Consider the following 25629-nt stretch of genomic DNA (forward strand, 5'->3'; position numbering starts at 1 on the left):
GATTGTAAGTGACTTCTTGTAAGGTATTCTTTTTTAAATGAGGCTAATAACTGATTCTAACTGTCAGAATGTATCTATGGCAACAACAATTTAAAAGAAGCTAAATGACTAGGCATTAATTTATGGATTCTAAATACTAATATTTAGTAGATGATCCAGCACATAATTAAAATGAGCTTTTTAATGGGGCAAGTACATTTTTTTTCTGCTGGGCCATTAAAAAAAAGTCCTGTTTGAGAAATTTCATTCTTCATGATCCTAAAAAGGTCTTAAAAAGTCTTAAATTTGACTTGCTGAAGCCTGCAGAACCCCAGAAATCCCTGAGTTTTTTTTCTCAGGAATTGTAATTTACTAAGTAGTTTGTAAAAAAAAGTACTTTTACTACTCTTGAGTACATTTTAGTGCAGTATTAGTACTTTTACTCAACTTTTTCCTTCAACCTGCAGTCACTACTTTATTTCTTTATTGTCTATGGGGATTAGCTTAGTCCCTAAGTCCCTTAATTAGCTAAGAAAAATCAGTCCTGTGATTCCTGTCCAATCAAATCACACATAGAAAGTAAATTGCATCATACTGAACTACCTGGAGACTTTGGGCACTTTATAAATGCAGCAAGCCGTCTGGAAGCATTAAAGGTGTCTAAGAAGATAACAGAAACTGTTTGGACTGCATGTCACTGATGAGAAGATGACAGATGTTTACTGTATGATGACTGAAATCAGCAAATGGCCTTAAACAATAACTAAATGCACTATAAAATGTTACGTTTACTCATGCACAAATTGCATGTAAACGCATCAGCCTTTCACAGTGTACAACTCATGAGTATTTGAAAAGAGCTACTTTTTAGTCATACTTTGAGAATTTACTCACCCTCAGGTGGTTCAATACCATTTTTTTTGTTTTTTTCTGTTATTTTTTGAGTTTTTTTTCTGTTAAACACAAAAATGAACATATTTTCATTTTTGGGTGAACTATTCCCTAAAGTACATAAATCAGCAAATAAATATACAACATATGTATACCCTAGTTATTTTTTCCCCCAATTTCTGTTTAACGGAGAGAAGATTTTTTCAACACATTTCTAAACATAATAGTTTTAATAGTTATAACATTAAAAATAATATTACTTCTCGTTTTAAAGTACAAACTACTAAAACTTCAAAAAACTACTCTATAAAACAAAAAAAGACTAAATTAAAACTTTAAACAGTAAAATATTAATACAACCTACATCAGAATTTTAGCCTCCCTGTTTTGTCTCCAATTTCTGTTTAACAGAGAGAAGATTTTTTTCAACACATTTCTAAACATAATAGTTTTAATAACTCATTTCTAATAACTGATTTATTTTATCTTAAAATAATAACAGTAAATAATATTTGACTAGATATTTTTCAAGACACTTCTATACAGCTTAAAGTGACATTTAAAGGCTTAACTAGGTTAATTAGGTTAACTAGGCAGGTTAGGGTAATTAGGCAAGTTATTGTATAACGATGGTTTTTTCTGTAGACCATCGAAAAAAAAATAGCTTAAAGGGGCTAATAATTTTGACCTTAAAATCGTTTTTAAAAAATTATAAACTGCTTTTATTCTAGCCAAAATAAAACAAATAAGTAACAAATAATAACTTTCTCCAGAAGAAACAATATTATCAGACTGTGTATATCAGACTATATATATATATATATATATATATATATATATATATATATATATATATATATATATATATATATATATATATATATATATATATATATATATTTATATTTATATATATATATATGAGACACTGTTCTTGTGGTTTTTGGATATTTTAATAAAAAAAGAAGCTTTCTGGTCTTTCGTTAAAAAAGATATTGTGCTTTAAGCTTGGTTCAGATTGTTTACATGCATCTTATTTTTGAATGTGCAATATTTAAGCATACAAACATTTTGCAGTAAGCATCATTTGTAGTATTCTCCTGACTCGTGTCTGCAGGTCATACTCTTACTATGTGGAGGTGTCTATGGATGAGCTGGACTGGGTGCGTGTGGTGGATCACTCCAAGTTTCTGTGCCGCTCATGGCAGCAGCTCTATTTCCCAGCACGAGTCTGCAGGTAGAACACAAAAATATAAATTATAGTTTTGTTTTCTAATAAATGTGTGTGTATGTATATATATATTTATGTATATATGTTTATGTGTATGTGTGTGTGTGTATGTATGTATGTATGTATGTATATATATATATATATATATATATATATATATATATATATATATATATATATATATATATATATATATATATTTATATATTTATTTATTTATTTATTTATTTATTTATTTTTGGGGCTACTTATCAGAATTATGGGATGAACATTTTTTAGTTTTATGCTTTACCCAGAATATAAAAATACATATAAATACATTAATTCATTTTCTTTACGGTTTAGTCCCTTTATTAATCCGGGGTCGCCCCAGCAGAATGAACCGGCAACTTATTCAGCACATGTTTTACGCAGCGGATGCCCTTCCAGCCGCAACCCATCTCTGGGAAACATCCATCCACACTCACTCACACTCATACACTACGGACAATTTAACCTTCCCAATTCACCTATACCACATGTCTTTGGAAACTGGAGCACCCGGAGGAAACCCACGCGAATGCAGGGAGAACATGCAAACAGCCGAGGCTCGGACCAGCGACCTTCTTGCTGTGAGGCGACAGCACCACCCACTGCGCCGCCCCATATAAATACATTTAGATCATTTACTTTTATCAATACTAGTGGAATGTGAAAAGACTTTCAACCAGCACAACAAACATGTTTCTGAAGACAATCACCTACTGCATCTTTATTGTTCACATGATTCTTCAGAAATATTTTTAATGTGCTGCTATTATGCTATTATTAATATGATTATTATTATCGGTATTAATATTATAATCAATGTTTAAAATTTAAATCCTCTGCAGAGTTTGTATGACTTGTTTATTTATTGTTTTGGGAACAGGTTTATTCGTATTGTGGGGACACATAACACAGTCAACAAGGTGTTTCACTTGGTGGCTCTGGAGTGCATGTACACACTTCGACCCTTCACCCTGGAAAAAGGCTTATTGGGTAATGCAGTTTTCCTAATTTACATGATTTCCTAAATTACAGTGCCTATAGAAAATAATCATACTTTGTGAAAATCTATACCTTTACTTGCATTACATCCTGCTTTCAAAAGACCTTCAGGATAAAGTTGTAGAAAGGCACAGGTTACACAGCCATATCACCCTGCAGCCCGAAACCAGTTACTCACTGAAGCTAAGCAGGGCTGAACCTGGTCAGTACCTGGATGGGAGACCACATGGGAAAACTAGGTTGCTGTTGGAAGTGGTGTTAGTGAGGCCAGCAGGGGGCACTCATCCTGTGGTCTGCATGAGTCCTAATACCCCAGTAAAACTGTAGGGGCCACTATACTGTCAGTGGGCGCTGTCTTTCGGATGAAACGTTAAACCGAGATCCTGACTCTCTGTGGTCATTAAAAATCCCATGGCGCTTCTCGTAAAGAGTAGGGGTGTAACCCCAGTGTCCTAGCCAAAGTCCCTCTATCTGCCCTTACGATCATGGCCTCCCAATCATCCCCATCCACCAAATTGGCTCTATCACTGTCTCTCGACACCACCAATAGCTGGTGTGTAGTGAGCGAACTGGCGCCGTTGTCCTGTGGCTGCCATCGCATCATCCAAGTGGATGCTGCACAATTATTTCAAGGGGTTTGATGACTTCCTATAGGCACTGTACATCAGCTACTGAAACTTATCTCATGCCTTTTTTCTCCCTGCAGTTCCCACAGAGAACGTGGCGACCGTGCAGGCATGTGCCAGTGTGGTGGAAGGTGTGAGTCGCAGCAGAAACGCCCTGCTGAATGGAGACACCAGCCATTATGACTGGGACTCGGGATACACCTGCCATCAGCTGGGCTCTGGAGCCATTGTCATCCAGCTTGCTCAGCCCTACATGCTGGGCTCCATGCGGTATTATGCTTATTACAAGATAAAGAGTTATTATTATGATGTCTTAAATGTTCCTAATTTCGCTTTGCAGGTCTTTTAGAGTAGGTTTATAATTGTATTATTTGTAAATGCTGCTACATTACACACTGCATGAAAGATAATATCTGAGAAGGCATAATAGGACAACTTTAATTATAATAATGTTCTGAAGAATGCTGTGAAGAAGCAGCCACTGACATATTTTGTAGGATCAAAAAATGTTTTTTGCTGCTAATTTTATTTGATTATGCATTTGTTGGAGTTTTCATAGTTGATGGCATTTTCAAAATTGATGACATTGATCAGTTCCACACAGGATCTGTGTACATTTTTTGCTATTGTCTGCACATAACTTTGTACAAAATCTGTGGATTTATGCAAAATGAGTGTAGTAACTACAGACATAGCACATGAGATAATAACTTTTTATGTTTTATTTGTTTTCTCAATGTAAATCAGCTTGTTTGGTAAACAAAGCATATCTATAATATATCTACTGAAAGACAGAAAAATTACTTTCCAACCTGTGATCCACATAAGTCATAAAACAGTTAAAACATTTGCATGTTATTCAGTAATATTACTGAAATTAAAAATAAAAACTGATTAAATAAACACTCACCGACCACTTTATTAGGTACACCTTACTAGTACTAAGGTTGTACCCCCTTTTGCCTTCAGAACTGCCTTAATTCTTCATGGCATAGATTCAACAATGCACTGGAAATATTCCTCAGAGATTTTGGTCCACATTGACATGATAGCATCACACAGTTGCTGCAGATTTCCCCGAGAATCTCCCGTTCCACCACATCCCAAAGGTGCTCTATTGGATTGAGACATGGTGACTGTGGAGGCCATTTGAGTACAGTGAACTCATTGTCATGTTCAAGAAACCAGTCTGAGATCATTCACGCTTTATAATATAGCGCGTAATCCTGCTGGAAGTAGCTATCAGAAGATACACTGTGGTCATAAAGGGATGGACATGGTCAGCAACAATACTCAGGTAGGCTGTGGTGTTGACACAATGCTCAGTTGGTACTGATGAGCCCAAAGTGTGCCAAGAAAATATCCCCCACACCATTATACCACCAGCAGCAGCCTGAACCGTTAATACAAGGCGGGATAGATACATGCTTTCATGTTGTTGATGCATTATTCTGACCCTACCTTTCAAATGCCGCAGCAGAAATCGAGACTCATCAGACTAGGCAACATTTTTTTAATCTTCTATTGTCCAATTCTGGTGAGCCTGTGTGAATTGTAGCCTCAGTTTTCCTATTTATAGCTGACAGGAGTGGCACCCAGTGTGGTCTTCTGCTGCTGTAGCCCATCCGCCTTGGACGTGTTGTCAGAATCAGAATCAGAAAGAGCTTTATTGCCAGGTATGTTCACACATACGAGGAATTTGTTTTCGTGACAGAGCTTCTACACGAAAACAAATTCCTCGTATGTGTGAACATACTCTGTGTTCAGAGATGTTCTTCTGCAGACCTCTGTTGTAACGAGTGCTTATTTGAGTTACTGTTGCCTTTCTCTCAGCTTAAACCAGTCTGGCCATTCTCCTCTGACCTCTGGCATCAACAAGGCATTTGCGCCCACAGAACTGCCGCTCACTGGATATTTTCTCTTTTTCAGACCATTCTCTGTAAACCCTAGAAATGGTTGTGCGTGAAAATCCCAGTAGATCATCAGTTTCTGAAATACTCAGACCAGCCCATCTGGCACCAACAACCATGCCACATTCAAAGTCACCTAAATCACCTTTCTTCTCTATTCTGATTCTCTGTTTGAACTGCAGCAGATCGTCTTGACCATGTCTACATGCCTAAATGCATTGAGCTGCTGCCATGTGATTGGCTGATTAGAAAAACGAGCAGTAGGACACTGTTATAGTATTTTGCAATACTTTCCCTCCTATTTGAATTATTTATTTAACCTGACAAATTTTCAGTATTATATATTCATATTTTTATTTTTTGTCACTTGCTTTGCTGGATTATTGGTTTGGATGTAAACGGAGACAACAGGTTATTCCATTAAAAATAATTCAGTATATCAGCATATCAGTATACATGTAAACATACTCTGTCTTAACCTGTGAAATCTGTCTGTAGGTTGCTGTTGTGGGACTGTGATGAGAGGAGCTATAGTTATTATGTTGAGCTGTCCACCAATCAACAAAACTGGGTGAAGATTGTAGACCGCACTAAAGATGAATGCAGGTAAGTCGATACTTTTCTTTTTATATTAATACCTCTGTATTTGCTTGCATTAAAATGTTTTATCTTGTTATCCTTTCCGTGTTAAACCTATACTTTGTTTTTTTTACTCTGTAATTCTTCCAGGTCATGGCAGACTCTGACGTTTGACAGGCAGTCTGCTTCTTTTATTCGTATTGTAGGAACTCACAACACAGCTAATGAGGTGAGCGATACCAAAGTCCCTTTAAGGCAAGTCATTTCACTCGGCGGCCATCTTTGAAACACATCTCAAGCAGTATGCTCGGGCATTCTGTCTGAATGGGGAAACATCAAATTCTGCAAAACTGCTGGCCAAGCTTACCATTGAATTTCATATGTGGAATCACCAATAAAATTAAACAACAACTGTCCCATTAGTTTCATTTCTAAACGTCCAAATCACACAAAATCTGCAGAAACTCATGTCTGCTCCGAGCCCCTCCCCTGGAGTATCGTCAGTCTATGGCAATTGATGATTGGCCCTTGTACTAGAAGGCGGGCCTTATTTGCCATATAGCGATCGATGATTGGCTCTTGTACTAGAAGGCGGGCCTTAGTTGCCATATAGCGATCAATGATTGGCTCTTGTACTAGTAGGTGGGGCTTTATTGGCCATATTTACAGTTACAGTTTTCCCTATTCAAAAAGATACGAGTGACATGTCTTGTGTATTCTATAGTCTTTGGCGATACACTTATTTCTGTGACTTTTTCCAGATTTATTTTTTAATTGTGGGTCATATGGCATTTTAAAATGCCCTAATATTGAGTTAGAGTCTTCTACAATAGGTTTAATAGCAAGTACAGAAAACAATGTTATTTCCAGATTATGCGTTTATTAATAAAATCATTTTGCAATGTTTTAATATAGTTAAATTCAGGGCTCAAAAGTCGCCATGAAACTGTTAAGATTGAAAAGTTAAGATTGTCCTTTTTTCCTCTATCATGACGTACATCCACTATAAATAGTCCTGAAATCAGATAAAAATGTAGGGTGGTGCATGATTTCATCCTTTGGGAACCAGTTGGATTGATTGAAGATGGATGCTGCTTACAAAATGAAAGAAGATTAACAAACGGATGAAGGTAGAGCACAAACGAGACACAGGCTGATAGCCCCGCTCGAAATTACTGAAAGCCCCACCCTTAAGACATTTCATGCGACCAGAAGTAATAAAGTCATTTCGAGGGGGAGAAAAGGTTATGGTATTTGATTAAAGTTTATGAGGGAAAATAAATATTTGCAAAATAATGAAGTGCACTGATACATCGTTAATAAGAAGAACCACTATACAGTGGTCCCTCGTTTATCACGGGGGTTAAAAATAACCCGCAATAGGCAAAATCCGCAAAGTAGTCAGCTTTATTTTTTACAATTATTTATAGAAGAATGTTTTAAGGATACTGTCCTTCAAGAAATGACTAAAAACGCAACTGTTTAGTCTCCACTTTACTTCCTAATCTGCAACTGCCTCTCTGGCTATACCACTAACTGTGCCCCTCTCTCTCTCCTCTCTCTCTCCCTCTTCACCTCCTCTCTCCTCTCTCTCTCTCTCTTCTCTCCTCTCTCTTCTCTCTCTCTCTTCTCTCTCTCTCTCTTCTCCTCTCTCTCCTCTCCTCTCTCTCTCTCATCTTCTCTCTCATCTCTCTCTCTCTCTCTTCTATCTACTCTTCTCTCTCTCTCTCCTCTCTCTCTCTCTCGTCTCTCCTCTCCCTCTATCTCTCTCTCTCTCCTCTCTTCTCTCTCTCTCTCTCTCCTCTCTCTTCTCTATCCTCTTCTCTCTCTCTCATCTCTCTCTCTCTCTCTCTCTCTCTCTCAAAAAAAAAAAAAATTTTTTTACTAATGCTCTGCGTCTTAGACTTTACACACCTGAAACTTGTTCTATAAGCACTTGTTCACTGTTGCTCTTATAGTTGTGTAAATTGCTTCCTTGTCCTCATTTGTAAGTCGCTTTGGATAAAAGCGATAAACCCCTCACTACACACTTTATACACTTTTTCACAGACTGGCATTTACATTTTCACACTTTTCCCTCTTCTGAAAGTAAATAAGTCCAGTATTATAGAATGAAACCAAATATCAAAACCATTTGATCTAAAAATATGAGAGTGGCCTGTAATTTTCATCATAGGCATACCTCAACTATTAGAGACAAAATTAGAAAAACAATCCAGAAAATCCAGTGTATGATTTTTAATGAATTAATTGGGAAATTCCTCTGTAAAATAAGTATTTGGTCATCAACAAACAAGCAAGATTTCTGGCTCTCACAGACCTGTAACAACTTCTGTTCTGAACAACTTCTGTCCTTCACTTGTTACCTGTATTAATGGAATCTGTTTTAACTCGTTATCAGTATAATAGACACCTGTCCACAACCTCAAACTGTCACACTGTAAACTCCGCCAAGACTAAAGAGCTGTCAAAAGACACCAGAAGCATAATTGTAGACCTGCACCAAGCTCAGAAGACTGAATCTGCAATAGGTAAGCAGGTTGGTGTAAAGAAATCAACCGTGGGAGCAATTGTTAGAAAATGGAAGGCATACAAGACCACTGATAATCTCCCTCGATCTGAGGTTCCACGCAAGATCGCACCCCTTTTTCTTGTGATCAAAATGATCACAAGAACTTTGAGCAACAATTACGAGACGCTGCTCGCTGCAAAGCCACTTGGGCTCCAATGAGGGGGAGCATGAGCTCTAGCTCCTCCTGCTATAAGCTGTTGTAATGCGTACACCCACCCCACCCCTAACCCCTACCCCCAGTGACAACACTTGTAGAAGAAGCGCAGCAAGGAGGAGCTGGAGCTCAAGCTCCCCCTTGCTGGAGCTCAGCTCTGCCCAAGTGGCTCTTTAGTGAGTACCAATTGACAATTACAGAAACACACGGGGGGACCTAGTTAATTACCTGCAGAGAGCTGGGACCAAAGTAATAAAGGCTACCAATAGTAACGCACTGCGCCACCAGGGATTCAAATCCTGCAGTGCCAGACATGTGCCCCTGCTTCATCCAGTACATGTCAAGGCCTGTCTGAAGTTGGCTAGAGAGCAGAAGAGGATTGGGACAATGTCAAATTGTCAGATGAAACCAAAATAGAACTTTTTGATAAAACCTCAACTTGTTGTGTCTGGAGGAGAAAGAATGCTGAGTTGCATTCAAAGAACACCATACCTACTGTGAAGCATGTGGTGGAAACATCATGCTTTGGGACTGTTTTTCTGCAAAGGGACCAGGACGAGTGATCCGTGTAAAGGAAAGAATAAATGGGGCCATGTATCGTGAGATATTTGAGTGAAAACCTCCTTCCATCAGCAAGGGCATTGAAGATGAAACATGTCTATCAGCGTGACGATGATCTCAAACACAACACCCAGCCAACAAAGAAGTGGCTTCGTTCAAGGTCCTGGAGTGGCCTAGCCAGTGTCAAGATCTCAACCCTATATGCAACAGTTTGTGAAAACCTCGTGAAGATTTACAGAAAATGTTTGACCTCCATTATTGCCAACAAAGGGTATATAGTATTTTAATATAATATTTTAATATTGTTCAGTCTCGTCTTAAAGATCTTAAAGTGGTTTTAAATGTAGACAAATCTAAATGAATGATTTTCACAAATTGTTCTACTCCTGTGCAGAACCAACCATTAATTACCACTGCCCAAGGTCAACAAATCAATTTATTGTCCAGCTATAAGTATTTAGGCTTTCTACTCGATCAGGAGCTTTCTTTCAAAGAACATATAGCAAATTTGGTTAGAAAATTGAGAGTTAAGCTTGGATTTTACTATCGAAATGCGTCCTGCTTTTCTCTTAAAGCTCGTAAACATTTGGTGTGTGCAACATTTTTACCATTGATTGACTATGGTGATGTTTTATATATGAACGCTTCAACCAAATGTCTTCAGCCTTTAAACTCCATATATCACAGTGCTCTAAGGTTTGTTACTGGCTGTCAAAGACTTACTCACCATTGTGAATCGTATGCCAAAGCTGAGTGGCCTTCTCTGAGTGTAAGAAGGTACACCCACTGGATGACTCTGGTCTACAAGGCTCTCCTGGGACTGGTGCCTTCATATAGCAAAGTATTGAGAGGAAATTTTGTTATTGACCAAATACTTATTTTCCACCATAATTTGCAAATAAATCCTTCAATGTGATTTTTCTAGATGTATTTTTTCATTTGGTCTCTCATAGTTTAGGTATGATGAAATCTACAGGCCAAAGAGCTGTCAAAGGAAAGATGAAAATTACAGGGCTCTCTCATCAGTTTAGGTGGGAGAACTTGCACAATTTGTGGCTGACTAAATACTTTTTACCCCACTGTAAGTCAATGCTGCTCTGATTGGTCAGCTGACCCTGTTAGTTTTTGATAGTTTTTTTTGTTTATTTGTATCTATTGCATGTCACAAATGAAACGCCCATTTCAGAGTGTTCGTGTTTCATGGGCAGATAGGGCTTAAGCAAATGTGTTACTTTAATCATGTTTGTTACGATTATCGTAGATCGAAAGCAAATGAAAGATTCGAAAATCGACTCGTTGAGGTGATTCAGAGCTGACTCTTTCTTTTGAGAGATGTCTTTATCATGGACTTTTTTAAACTTTTCTTTTGTTTATATTGAAGAATAGCTACATTACAAACTGCTAATAAGATAGCAGTTTTCAAATACCCATATTACCTGTTCTTTAATGTTGAATCAGTCAAATACCATTGAAATAATATGTGCAGAATAAATTACACATGCATTATTTGTCAAATGAATCACTTTTTATAATGAAACCATGAAACTCAAATGCACTTTTCTTCCCCCCACCAGGTGTTTCACTGCGTTCACTTTGAGTGCCCTGCTCAAATGGACACAGTTGTTAAAGAAGGAAGTCCTGGACCAGATCAGCCAAAACCTGAAACCAGCTCCCAGAACTCCCATTCACAGAGCCTTATGGCCCAAAAACCCTCGTCGTCGTCTTCGCACGCTTAGATTCTGGATGTTTTCTTCATGCCACTTGCTCGCATAAGTATGAAAAGACATGCTAGGGAGGCTCATTTTACAAGGTTGTGTTCTTAAGGTTACGTGCTGCTACAGAAAGAACTGTTTATATTTATAATGGGAAGTTACTTGAGCTGATTATAACATGCTGGTGTCACATGCACTTATTTTATTATGTTAAGATAACTACAAACAAAACGTAATAATAAAAGTATTACAGACTTAGTGGGTTTTGGAGTAGCGTCTTATTTGTTAGATTAAAATTGTTTATTGTAATAATAAAAAAAATCAATTGAAAATGTCATGCGCCAAATTTAAATATTAATTATTTAGGATGATGTATAAGAGATTGATATGACTTTCAATTTTAGAGGTTTGATTTCTTGAATTTAATTGTATTTATTTATTTATTAGCTCTGTCAGTTATATTAACAACAAAAAAAAATGTATATTGTGGTTTGCACAAACAAGGTTTGTTCTTATTGCATGCAAATTAGTATTTAATATAACCTGGGTTGTATTTACTTATATGCAGCATTTGTTTGGTTCTTTTTTTTTTACGTTGGCATCTGACTAGCTTTTACCCAATGACAATTCACACTGAACAAATCATGGAGTTTGATCATTTACAATAAAAACTAAATGTTTCTAAAATATTTCTGATTTCCTCTTTACAGATGTGTTTTATTTTACCATCCTAAATTACTACAAGAAGTAGTTACAAGTTACAGACTTATTCCAAAATGGGTTAAATTCATTTATTTCCTCAAAATTCTCCACACAATACCCCATAATGACAATGTGGAAAAAGATTTTTTGAAATTGTTGCAAATTTATTACAAATAAAAAACCTGAAAATCACATGTACAGAAGTATTCACAGCCTTTGGTGTGAAGCTCTAATTTGAGTTCAGGTACATTCTGTTTCCACTGATCATTCTTAAGATGTTTCAGGAGCTTAATTGGAGTTCACCTGTGGTGAAATCAGTTGATTCAACATGATTTGAAAAGGCATACACCTGTTCATATTGTTGACTATGCATGTCAAAGCACAAACCAAGCATGAAGACAAAGGAATTGTCAGACCTCCAAGACCAGGTTGTCTGGAGGCACAAGGCTGGGGAAGGTTACAGAAAAATTTGTGCTGCTCTGAAAGTTCCAATGAGCACAGTAGCCTCCATCATTTAAAGTGGAAGATGTTTGGAACCACCAGGACTCTTCGTAGATATGGCCGGCCATCTAAGCTGAGTGAGCGGGGGAGAAGGGCCTTAGTCGGGGAGGTGATCAATAACCCGATGGCCACTCTGTCTGAGCTCCAGTGTTCTTCTGTGGAGAGAGGAGAACCTTACAAAAGGACCACCATCTGTTCAGCAATCCACCAATCAGGCCTGTGTGGTAGAGTGGCCAGACAGAAGCCACTCCCCACCTGGAATTAGCCAAAAGGCATCTGAAGGACTCTCAGACCATAAGAAACAAAATTCTCTGGTCTGATGAGACTAAAATTGAACCCTTCGGAGTGAATGCCAGGCGTTACGTTTGGAGAAAACCAGGCTAATACCATCCCTACAGTGAAGCATGGTGGTGGCAGCATCATGCTGTGGGGATGTTTTTCAGCAGCAGGAACTGGAAGACTAGTCAGGATAGAGGGAAAGATGAATGCAGCAATGTACAGAGACATCCTGAATGAAAACCTGCTTCAGAGTGCTCTTGACCTCAGACTGGGGCAACGATTCATCTTATGACAGAACAATGACCCAAAGCACACCGCCAAAATATTAATGGAGTGATTTCACAACAACTCTGTGAATGTCCTTGAGTGGCCCAGCCAGAGCCCAGACCTAAATCCTATTGAACATCTCTGGAGAGATGGGCAAAAATTCCCAAAGACAGGTGTGCCAAGCTATTGAGCAAAGGCTGTGAATACTTCTGTACATGTGATTTTTCAGGGTTTTTTTTTTTATAAACTCCTTGGGCTTTAGTGGCCACATTTGTGGACAGCACATTTTAGCTCTTAAGTGGCTATTTAAAATGCTTTGAATGTTTTATATTTTTTACAGACATACAGTGTCATCCTGCAACTGTTTTTCAGCATATGAAATGTCCCAAACCCTATTTTTAACTGTCCAAAACGGGGAAAAAAGAATGTTGTTTCTACTCTCTGATAGTCAACGGAAGTTAAAAAAAAAAAAACAATTCTATGTTAAATATGCATTAAAAAATTCTGGAAAAAGTGTTTTATGTAAAAGCTAATTCTATCAAACCTCTTCAGCTGCTTCAGAACGCAGCAGCACGAGTGGTCTTTGATGAACCCAAAAGAGCACATGTCACTCCGCTACTCACCCGTTTGCACTGGCTGCCAGTTGCTGCTCGCATCAAATTCGAAGCTCTGATGTTTGCTTACAAAGTGACCTCTGGCTTTGCTCCTTATCTGCTCTCACTTCTGCAGATTTATGTGCCCTACAGAAACTTGCGTTCTGTGAATGAACGTCGCCTCGTGGTTCCATCCCGAAGAGGGAAGAAATCACTTTCCCGAACTCTCACATTCAATCTGCCCAGTTGGTGGAATGAACTCCCTAACCACATCAGAACAGCAGAGTCACTTGCTGTCTTCAAGAAACGACTAAAAACTCAACTATTTAGTCTCTACTTTCCTTCCTAATCTGTAACTGCCTCTCTGGCTATACCACTAACTGTACTCTCTCTCTCTCTCTCTCTCTCAAAAAAAAAAAATTCTAATGCTTTGCTTCTTAGACTTTACACACCTGAAACTTGTCTATAGCACTTATTCACTGCTCTTATAGTTGTGTAAATTGCTTCTTTGTCCTCATTTGTAAGTCGTTTTGGATAAACGCGTCTGCTAAATGACTAAATGTAAATGTAAATTCGGACCACAAGTCCACATATATGGACATAATTTTTCTCTAAAAGTACATCATATCAAAACATGATACTTAGATTTTTATTCTAATTAGGTTCCAATGAGCCCAAATAGCAAAGAGAAATGAAAAATGCATGTAAAAAAACACCTTGGGCCTTAAGAGGTTAATAAATTTGCAACAATTACAAAAAACAAAAATCACATTGTCATTATGGCGTATTGTGTGTAGAATTTTGAGGAAATAAATGAATTTAATCCATTTTGGATCAAGGCTATAACGTAAAAAAATTAGGAAAAAATGAAGCGTTATGAATACTTTCCAGATGCACTGTAGATAAATTATTTTATTTGCATTTAGACTTGAATCACAAATGAATATGTTGTAATTTAGTTTTTTAGATTTTAGACTATGATGAGAAGCAGATGTGTGAACAGGTTTCTCTAGTCAGATCACATATTAACATGCTTCTCTCTCTGCAGAGAGTTAATAAATACTGGGTTTTAATCAGAGATGATTGAGTGACACCATAATACCACCTTCATTAGACAAGACGTACCCTATCAGACTTCCTCACAGCAATCAGGAGACTTCCCTTAGGCCTTGAGGAAGAGAATGACAGACAGACATGAGTGAAGTTGAATACAAGGATTAATGGACCATCTTAACCCTATAGAGCTTATTAAGATCTTATTTGATAAATGGATTTCTAAATGATGAACTTGATCAAAACTTTTCTGAGTGATGCTCACAATCTACTACATGCATTCTGTCATGTGTGTGATAACATCTGATAAATTATAAGAGATAATTATAAAATAGTTTACTGTAAGGTTGTGGAACATGCCTTCGCTCTGGTGATTGTTTTTTAAGTTATATTTAAGCAGAACTCTTATGTTGATAAACATATTTCTAGATCAGTGGTGGAGTCCTAAAAAAAAGGTGGTGTACTATTACACCCGACCCAAATTTTAAATGAAAGTAGGCAAAGAAACTACAAAAGTCAATGTTTCTTTGATTCATTAGCTATATATTAAAATAATTAAAATATAAGCTAGCCTACCAATCATAGCTTTTTTACTTACTTTCTGGCTTATTACTTTACATTTAATAGGTTCCTTTAAACATCATTCAGCCATTATTTTTGATTGTCACATTCGAGCATACTTGTTTTAAACCAAATTATTAAGAGTCTGTCTTCTGTTGTCGCTAGTATATACTAGTAGTTTCACTTTTAAATCGCATATTGTTACGTGATTTATGAGTAGTCTTTGCCTCATTGTTTTTAGTGTTTTAGTGCGTGTATATATATATATATATATATATATATATATATATATATATATATATATATATATATATATATATATATATATATATATATATATATATTTACATTTACATTTACATTTAGTCATTTAGCAGACGCGTTTATCCAAAGCGACTTACAAATGAGGACAAGGAAGCAATTTACACAACTATAAGAGCAGCAGTGAACAAGCGCTATCGACAAGTTTCAGGTGTGTAAAAGTCTAAGCAAAACATTAGTAGAAATTTTTTTTTTTTTTTTTTTTTTTTGAGAGAGAGAGGGAGAAAGAGGGCACAGTTAGTGGTATAGCCAGAGAGGCAGTTGGAGATTAGGAAGGAAAGTGGAGACTAAACAGTTGCGTTTTTAGTCGTTTCTTGAAGACAGCAAGTGACTCTACTGTTCTGATGTAGTTAGGGAGTTCATTCCACCAACTGGGCAGATTGAATGCAAGAGTTCGGGAAAGTGATTTCTTCCCTCTTTGGGATGGAACAACGAGGCGACGTTCATTCACAGAACGCAAGTTTCTGGAGGGCACATAAATCTGCAGAAGTGAGAGCAGATACGAAGGAGCACAGCTAGAGGTCACTTTGTAAGCAAACATCAGAGCTTTGAATTTGATGCGGGCAGCAACTGGCAGCCAGTGCAAACGGGTGAGTAGCGGAGTGACATGTGCTCTTTTGGGTTCATCAAAGACCACTCGTGCTGCTGCGTTCTGAAGCAGCTGAAGAGGTTTGATAGAACTAGCTGGTAGCCCGGCTAGCAGAGAGTTGCAATAGTCCAGTTTGGAGAGGACAAGAGCTTGAACAATGAGTTGAGCTGTATGTTCAGATAGGAAGGGTCGGACCTTTCTGATGTTGTAGAGTGCGAATCTGCAAGATCGAGCAGTTCTAGAAATGTGGTCAGAGAAGTTCAGTTGGTCATCAATCGTTACTCCAAGGCTTTTTACCATTTTGGATGCAGTGATGGTTGCTCCATCCATCTGGATTGAAAAGTTATGGTGAAGAGTCGGGTTGGCAGAAACTTCAAGCATTTCCGTTTTCGTGAGGTTAAGTTGGAGATGATGATCTTTCATCCAGAGTGAAATGTCTGACAGGCAGGCTGAAATGCGAGCTGGAACCGAGGGATCATCAGGGATCATCATATATGTCGTTCCCTGTAGCGGTAGGCATGATTAAGACACATGTGAAATACTGTTGTACAGGGCGATTTTAGGATTTTCATTTTAGGGTGAATCAGGAACAGATCATTTTGGGGTAAACAAAGAAAAATTTATATACATTTACACACTTATATATTTTTAAGTAAGAATTAAAAAATACACTAAAATTAGATATGTTTATTCAGAAAAATAAGTGAGTATACCAAGGGTATATGCAATTATTGATCCTCAGAAGTGGTAATACCTAAACAGCTCATGGAAAAAAGTAAGCATACTGAGTATACGTGCGTATAGCAAGGACTACACCACTGTTCTAGATGAACATTTACTGTGCTGGATCAACTTAGGATTTTCTTGATTATCCATGCATTACGCATTCTTTTGTTTTACAAATGTGTTAAAATGCAAGCAATTGTGATACAATCAATTGTGATACAAGCTTCAGCTTAATAAAATCCTAATTTTGCTATATTGTTAGGCCATATAAACAAAACATCTGCATAAAATGAAATAGTTTTGCTCAGTTTGGTCCTCTGGATAATCATTCAGCATCACATATAAAAATCACATTAATCAAATTTGACCCTGTAATGCTCTTATTTGTTTTGATAAATTTCTATATATTTAAATTTTACCTTAATTTCCCTTGTTTTCTGTTTGTAATTTGTATAGTCTTTTGTAATGTTTTCTTGAATGTGTTTGTACCATAGACTGGTTTGGAATAAAACAAACATCAAGTAGTCTAAGTCAAAAACGCATGTATGCAATTTATTTTATACATGTTTCTATATAAAGATAACGTAATTGAGAGAGTAAGTTTGTTTGAAGACTCATACACATTTAAAGCTAATATAAAGCAATTTGAGTCAACAGATTGAAGACTGGTTCACTTAAAAGATTCGCCTAAAACACTGATTCGTTTACGGTTACGAACGAACAACGAGTCTTTTCTTAACGGCTAATCGGCTACAAGAGGGACGGGTCCTATCACCTGTGACATGCTATTGTCGACAAAACCACAAACAGAATTACGAAAGGTAAAACAAATTGTATTAATAAACACTTTAATATGTTTTTACATGCAGGATACTGTTTTTGTTGACTGACTTACACTCTCCATCGTGTAAACCGTCGAATTTCAACAGACTACGTTCATATCTTAACAAAACACGGTTGTCAGTCCAGTTTTGATGCTAATTACAGTTATGGACATACACGTAATTTATAGAAAATATAAAACTATATCCAGTACAGCGACTTAAGTTTAAGATCAAATTTAGTCGTTAATGTGTGCTAATTGAGCCACGTTCGACGACTACGTTAGGCCTCATACCGCGCGGGACATTAACGTAAGTTAACGTAACATTTAAGTTGATAAAACTCCTCAGGCGATATTCGGGTGAAAATGACTCCTAAATTCTACGGTATGGTCAAAGATTTGGACAAAACCATAGTGTTTCATGCATATGACTCGCGCATTTTGTTTAAAACCTTGGCCTGGAAGGATTAACGAGAATCTTCTAAGGACATAGTTTGGAAACTTTATTAAAATGTTTCCAAAACGTTCCCGAAAAGCATTTCTTGGTAAATTTTCAGATATGTATTCGAATATAACGTTATTTTATCTTTAGGTAGCCTTTATAGGCCTAACTTTAGGTACCGAATCACGTAACTTTATAACGTGTTTTTCGTTTTTACTTCAAATATTAATGTCATTTGAGTATGTCCTTGAACATTCATCGCATGTCAAGTCATCTTGCTTTTTACATCTTTTGCTTTTTACCATGTAGATTGAGCAGCTTTATATCTGAAGAAAAATAAAATGTCAGACTATGGTTCATACTCGGCATATGATGCAGAGGAGTAACGTTGGAGGTGGTAGTAAGATACTGGTGTACTAACGTTAACGTTACTAGTTAGATTAACATCGATTCAGTTCAATTTAATATGAATATCAATGTTGAAGAATGAGCCACTGAAAAGCAGCTCAACCGACCCCAAAAAAGCAAGTTAAAAGCAACACTGAACCATAACTCCACCAATTGATGTAAATGCAGAATCAAAAATGCTTTATATAAACTATTTAATATTATATATAAATTTATTATTATTATTTATAAATATTATTGTAAAACAGCCAGTCCTCCACTAGATGGTGCAGTAAAATCATTTTGCTCTCATCTGGTTTGACTCTTTAGTGTCTTTTGTTTATCCTAGTCATTTACTTTGCAAATTAATCAGAAGTCTTAAATATTTGCAGAAAATAGCTTACTTCCGCTTTGCAAAATAAGGTGAAAAACCTACCTCTAAACCCAACCCTAACCCAAATAGATACATGATGTACACGGTGGGTTTGTGGAAAAAACCTCACGTGGTGTAAGATGTAGCATGCGGGTTTCCGTAGTGTAGTGGTTATCACGTTCGCCTAACACGCGAAAGGTCCCCGGTTCGAAACCGGGCGGAAACAATATTTATTATTATTTTTTTTATTTTTACAACTGGTATTACTATATTATTACATATGTTAAAGATTTAGACTGTACAAACTTGATCACTAGATGCACAGTACTAACATTTTGCCTGTTGTATGCTTTGCTGTGAGATGATTTGTAAACTGCAGATGTATAGCTTCAAAATAAATTGCTGTAACAAAAAGAATGTAGAGATTATACATTTCTTTAAAGAAAAAACAAAACCAAGCACGCACAACATCTTACACGAATCCCTTTTCCTCGCATGTTCCTTTAATTTTGCATGTAAGTTTCCGTAGTGTAGTGGTTATCACGTTCGCCTCACACGCGAAAGGTCCCCGGTTCGAAACCGGGCGGAAACATTGTTTTCATCTCAGTTCATTTTACAGTCTTAATTTATTTAATCTTTAACGATAGTCTTAAAAATAGATTTTAACAACCCTGCAATCTAATTTAAACGACTTAAATAATATTGTAAAACAGCCAGTCCTCCACTAGATGGTGCAACAAAATCGTAAAGTACACCAGATGTAGACATACAGCAAAATAAAGCACAAGCATATTTTATCAAGAGTGTTTTGTTGGGCTTCCTTCTGGGTTCTCAGGCAAAAAAACCCTCATGTGGTATGGGAAGTTTCATGTGGGTTTCCGTAGTGTAGTGGTTATCACGTTCGCCTAACACGCGAAAGGTCCCCGGTTCGAAACCGGGCGGAAACAATTATTATTGTTTTTGTTAATAAAACTGTTATTACTGTATTATTACATATGTTAAAGATTTAGACTGTACAAACTTGATCATTAGATTCATAGTACTAACATTTTGCCATGTTTGTATATGGATCTACATGGGGAAAAGATTATTTTTATATTTGTGCTGCACAATATGCTGATTATGGATTACACAAATGAAAAAATCACGTTAATATCTTTAATATTTTTCAACAGAAAAAGCCTTCAAAGAAGTGAATGTAACAAAACTGTTTAAGTTGAAGCTGCTAAATGGCTAATTTGGCTAACTAATGGTTCAGTGTTCAGTGCTCAAGTTCTGCACCTGAGCTGTGAGATGAGTTGTAAACTGCGGATGTATAGGTTCAAAATAAATTGCTATAACAAAAAGAATGTAGAGATTATAATTTTCTTTAAAGAAAAAGCAAAACAAAGCATGCACGACCTCTTTCACGGATCATTTGTCTTCCCATGTTCCATGGTACATACATGCAGGTTTCCGTAGTGTAGTGGTTATCACGTTCGCCTCACACGCGAAAGGTCCCCGGTTCGAAACCGGGCGGAAACATTGTTTTGCAACTTTCCGTTGATTTTACGGTCTTAAATTTCTCCATCCTCTCTTATATACCAAAAGTCTTAAATTTAGATTTTCACAGCCCTGCACTCTACTTTAAATGACTTTTTTATTTGGAAAAAAACTGTAAAACAGCCACTCTTCCACTAGATGGCGCAGTAAAATCAGTCATTTGTGTGGTCTTGCATTCATCTGGTTCTTACACCATGTTGATCTTTCTAAAACATTTTTGAATACATGATGGATTTGATCCTCATGACCTCTGTCTGTCTCTCTCTCTGCTGTCTGTCTCATTATTATCCCTGCACTCATCCTGCTTTAACATCTCTCACTCTTTACATTGCATTTCCTGCAGATTTTCCCTCTGTATTCCCTTTGATCTTTCTTCCTCCTTTTCCCATGCCCTTTAAAATCTCTAATAAGACTCCAGCTTTGGCACCGATGACCTGTCAGGCACAGTCAGGCTCACGTGACCAGACATGGACGTGTTCTGTCCATCTCCTTTTGTTTTTTTTCTCCCCTCTCTTCTGGGTATTCGCAGACTGCAATACTTTTGTTTGCCTTCTGTAGTTTCTGGCAGTTTAGAGGCGCTTTGATCAGCAGTTTGAGCGATGGCGGAGCGGCCCGCCCTGATGCTTGCTGGGTCATTTCACTTGTACACTGTGCCACAGAGGCTGCAGTCTGTTTATTTGCACAGAGAACAGACCAACTCCACGTGCCAGCAAAACCCAATATATCTCAATAACAGGTCAAGCAGTAAAGGGTTTTACTCCAGCTCATTTAAATATAATGAATCTGATGGCAAATGTTCTGCATTGGAAATAGTGGCAATTAGGACTGCACAATATTGGACAAATTTGACAATTGCAATATTTATTTTTATTCTTTTAATTGCAATATGAACACAATGTCACCAGATGAATTCAGTAGATCTATTTGGAAAGAATTTATTAGATTGATTAAGATAATTTTGTAGAAGAGTGAATGCATGAAATGTATTAAAAATATAACAAGCATATTGCATTATATATATATATATATATATATATATATATATATATATATATATATATATATATATAGGCCACTTTATTAGGTACACCTTTCCAACTGCTTGTTAACACAAATTTTAATCAGCCAATCACATGGCAGCAACTCAATGCATTTAGGCATGTAGACTTGGTCAAGACGATCTGCTGCAGTTCAAACTGAGCATCAGAATGGGGAAGAAAGGTGATTTAAGTGACTTTGAACTGTGGCATGGTTGTTGGTGCCAGACGGCCTGGCCAAAGTATTTCAGAAACTGCTGATCTACTGGGATTTTCACACACAACCACCTCTAGTGTTTAAAGAGAACGTTCAGAAAAAGAGAAAATATCCAGTGAGCGGCAGTTCTGTAAGTGCAAATGCCTTGTTGATGCCAGAGGTCAGAGAAGAATGGCCAGACTGGTTGGAGCTGAGATAAAGGCAACAGTAACTCAAATAAGCACTCGTTACAACCGAGGTCTGTAGAAGAGCATCTCTGAACACACAACACGTCCAACCTTGAGGCGGATGGGCTACAACAGCAGAAGACCACACCGGGGGCCACTGAGAACTTTAAACTGTGGCTATAATTCACACAGGCTTAACAAAATTGGACAATAGAAGACTGGAAAACTGGTCTGATAAGTCTGGATTTCTGCTGCCACATCCGGATGGAAGGGTCAGAATACGGTGTCAACAACATGAAAGCGTGTAATTATCCTGCCTTGTTTTAACGGCTCAGGCTGGTGATGGTGGTGTAATGGTGTGGGGGATATTTTCTTGACACACTTTGGGCCCATTAGTACCAATTGAGCATCGTGTCAACGCCACAGCTTTTGAATATTTCCAGTGCTTTTTTAAATCTATGTAACATAGGATTAAAGCAGTTCTGAAGGAAAAAGGGGGTTCAACCCGGTATTAGTTAGAGGTACCTAAAAAAGTGGACGGTGAGTGTATACTGTTGAGCAAAGCTAAAAGTGAAATGAATTGTGCTTTACTGTTTTCTGGGGAGTCCAGCAATGTTCAGGTACAGAAATTGAGTAACCAAATGTAAAGTAACATTGCATAGTCTTGATATTCTCATGCCATACAGGTAGGCTTTAAAAACAAATGGAACTTTCAGTATATTATGGTTAAATTCTGCAGCGACTTCACAAATCTAATGTGTTCTGGATTGTGGCTCCTGGTCAACTGTAATCTCAAATCAACGTTGCACTTCCTGCGGTGTGACTTGCGGATGCACACATTGCAATATTGATGCTGAAATTATATATTGTGCAGTACTGTGATCGTGATTACACCTGGTTATTAGGATGAGTTTCAGTTTGGGCTGAACAATATATTTGAGCATCAATATTGCAATGTGTGCATCGGCAATAGACACATCACAGGATTAGATTATTTATTAAAGATTAAAATGTAAAGATATTATTAAATATATCATCATTCATTTACCTTGAGTCAGTCAGCTCAGTCTCTATCTATTTCAGAGGTAGCCACAGCGGAATAAACCGCCATTATTAAATATATATATATATATATATATATAAAATATTTTACGTTTGATTGTTCAATTTCTGCACTTAAACACTGTTACATTCCGCCGAAAACCATAGAGCACTTTTTATTTCACTTAATTTTGCTATGTTAGTTAAATATGCTTGTAATTTATAGATATTTTATGGAGATGCACTGCAAGACTTGATCATCCCAGTTGATCTAAATTAAAAAATCTTTCCAAATAGAGCTGTTTAAATCATCTGGTGAAGTTATATTTATATTGCAATGTGTTTCGCAGCAAAACAAAATATCGCAATGTCAGATTTTTCTAATGTCGGGCAGTTTATGTCAATGTGATTATAGATGAAGGACATTAAAAACTGGTATCATTCATTCATTCATTTCTCTTCGGCTTAGTCTTTTATATATCTGAGGTCACCACAGCGGAATGAACCGCCAACTATTCCAACATATGTTTTACGCAGCGGATGCCCTTCTAACCGCAACCCAGTACTGGGAAACACCCATACACTCGCAATTACTCATACACTACGGCTAATTTAGTTTATTCAATTCACGTATACCACATGTCTTTGGACTGTGGGGGAAACCAGAGCACCCGGAAGAAACTCACATGAACAAGAGGAGAACATGCAAACTCCACACAGAAATGCAGACTAGCCCAGCCAGGACTCGATCCAGCGACCTTCTTGATGTGAGGTGACAGTGTTAACTACTGAGCCACCGTGCTGCCCCATATGGGTACCAAAGGGGTCTAATATGTTTTGAGCTTGTTCACTTTTGTCCACCTTCATGGGTTGTTGAAAATACATTTGATCAGGTTGCTTTTTTGAAGTGTAAGTGCTTCTGTGGTCTACTGCCTTTGAACAACCACTAAACACCACCTACTCTCCACCTACTGACTGATGTGGGACATGTTATGAAAAACTAAACCAAAGCAAGTTTTACTGCATTAAACTAAAACATAGGGATTTGATTAATTAAAAATCATAGTTGCCATCAACATCATTTTCATTTGCTTGCTTTCTTGCTGGCTCTTAAGCTGCGTAAATGGGTTTGTTGATTCAATAGGACTCGTGCATTATTTGTAGAGCTCTTGCAAAGGTGGAATATAGACTGAGTGTGGCAAAAAAAGAGAAGGGTCTCAAAGAAATTTGAATGCAAGTGGTCATGTATATGACTGCATATTAATATCAGCTTAAAACAGTAATGTGTCATGTCTGATCACTTTTTATCAAATCACTAAGAATGCATGTTAGGTTCTGACAACAATCAAGGTTTCGTCTATATTTTTTCCATTTGTTTTGAATTTTGTTCTTTCCACCAAATTCATCTCTTCATCTTTGCTACCTGCTGTTCATTTGGCATTAGCAAAATCAAAAATATATTAATAAAAATAAGTAAAATAACAAAAAATGTATTCCATAAGGGGGCTAATTATATTGACATTAGCAGTTTTCAAATATATTTTTTTATTACAGCCAAAATGAAAGAAATACTACATTCTTCAGCAGAAACATATAATAGAAATGACTGAGTTTTTAGAAAAATAATTTACATTTCACAAGCAGATAATTTTGTCTTCAACTAGTTATTTTAAATAGTTATAATAATCAAATAAAATGGTCAACAAATCATGAGAAACCATTCAAACTATTTTTTTTTGTAGTATATTAATGTGTCTTTGAACAAGTTTTCAATTGACATTCTTAAAGCATGTAAATATATATATATATATATATCTCAGTGTTTCCTCTAGGATTTTTTCCAGCTGTGGCCGCAGGCCTTTTTACACAGATCTACTAACTACCTGTGACGTTATTTCAATGACGAATGTCGTGAGCGCAGTATTACAAGTCGAGATCGCATTTATTTAATAGCCTACAGCATGCAAATCTCTTTGCTTGCGCGCCGATTTCCTCTGCTCGTGCACAAAACTTCTTGCGTGCCCTCAAATACGCGGTGCTCAAGCACAGCCTGATTGGGCGGTTTTGATTTTATTTTTGCGGGTAAAAAAAAGTGACATAGGCGGGTAGAGAAAATTTGGGCGGTTTTGCAACGGTATGCCCGCCAGCCCCGGTCTGCCCTCATAAACCTGTTTCTCCAAAAGAGATGCCATAGCCCCCGTTCTTCACATACATATGCTTAGAACAGTGTATAAATGCTTGTGATCTCGACAGCTTTTGGGCTGGAAACAGTCAGAATTATCTGGCAACACTGAACGCAGATCTTCTCGTGCGTTCTCAAATAAACGCTGCTAAAGTGTGATTTAGTGCGTTTATGTAACGAGTATGTCTCCAACATTTATTAGATTTGCTAGGAATACTTATGAATGTCTCCAATAGGCTTACAGAGCAGTATTAATGCGTCCTGAAGTAAAGTGAAACAGCTTTACGTCGTGTTTGCTGGCCTCACGCATCACGCACCTGCCAGTCAGCACATAACCTTAAAGGGTTAAACAAATGATGCACAGCACTACTACGGTCTGTTACAGAAAAGTTCACGCGGTTATAATTCACTTACCCTTTAATACGTCTTGGTGCGATTATCACCCGCTATTAAAAAAATAATAGGTTTTGAATGAGAAGCTGTAATGTAGCCGTGGCGAGATGAATTTTGGCGTGGGGCCCCGCCATGAAAGAATGAATGTAGCACATTGATCATTCAATCACATCAAGATTGAAATTTAAT

At 37.1% G+C, this 25629-nt stretch overlaps 1 protein-coding gene and 4 non-coding genes across 5 annotated transcripts in view; all 5 read left to right on the top strand.

Moving 5' to 3' along the window:
* btbd9 (BTB (POZ) domain containing 9) overlaps window positions 1-11931 on the top strand; it is a 28425-nt gene extending 16494 nt beyond the window's left edge. The window contains exons 6-11 of the mRNA XM_056470987.1: window positions 1988-2107; window positions 3012-3121; window positions 3837-4026; window positions 6165-6272; window positions 6396-6474; window positions 11107-11931. Of these exons, the coding sequence (XP_056326962.1) occupies window positions 1988-2107; window positions 3012-3121; window positions 3837-4026; window positions 6165-6272; window positions 6396-6474; window positions 11107-11268 (769 nt within the window). The 3' untranslated portion in view covers window positions 11269-11931. The remainder of the gene's footprint in view (window positions 1-1987; window positions 2108-3011; window positions 3122-3836; window positions 4027-6164; window positions 6273-6395; window positions 6475-11106) is intronic.
* Window positions 11932-19014: 7083 nt separating this feature from the next.
* On the top strand, window positions 19015-19087 carry trnav-aac (transfer RNA valine (anticodon AAC)). The gene has a single exon. It is a non-coding gene; the product is annotated as a tRNA-Val (tRNA).
* A 293-nt stretch (window positions 19088-19380) lies between these two features.
* On the top strand, window positions 19381-19453 carry trnav-cac (transfer RNA valine (anticodon CAC)). Its single transcript has one exon. It is a non-coding gene; the product is annotated as a tRNA-Val (tRNA).
* A 282-nt stretch (window positions 19454-19735) lies between these two features.
* trnav-aac (transfer RNA valine (anticodon AAC)) lies at window positions 19736-19808 on the top strand. Its single transcript has one exon. It is a non-coding gene; the product is annotated as a tRNA-Val (tRNA).
* Window positions 19809-20312: 504 nt separating this feature from the next.
* trnav-cac (transfer RNA valine (anticodon CAC)) lies at window positions 20313-20385 on the top strand. Its single transcript has one exon. It is a non-coding gene; the product is annotated as a tRNA-Val (tRNA).
* Window positions 20386-25629: the final 5244 nt, after the last annotated feature.

This window comes from Danio aesculapii, chromosome 13 (genome assembly GCF_903798145.1).
Source record: "Danio aesculapii chromosome 13, fDanAes4.1, whole genome shotgun sequence".
Lineage (NCBI taxonomy): Eukaryota > Metazoa > Chordata > Actinopteri > Cypriniformes > Danionidae > Danio > Danio aesculapii.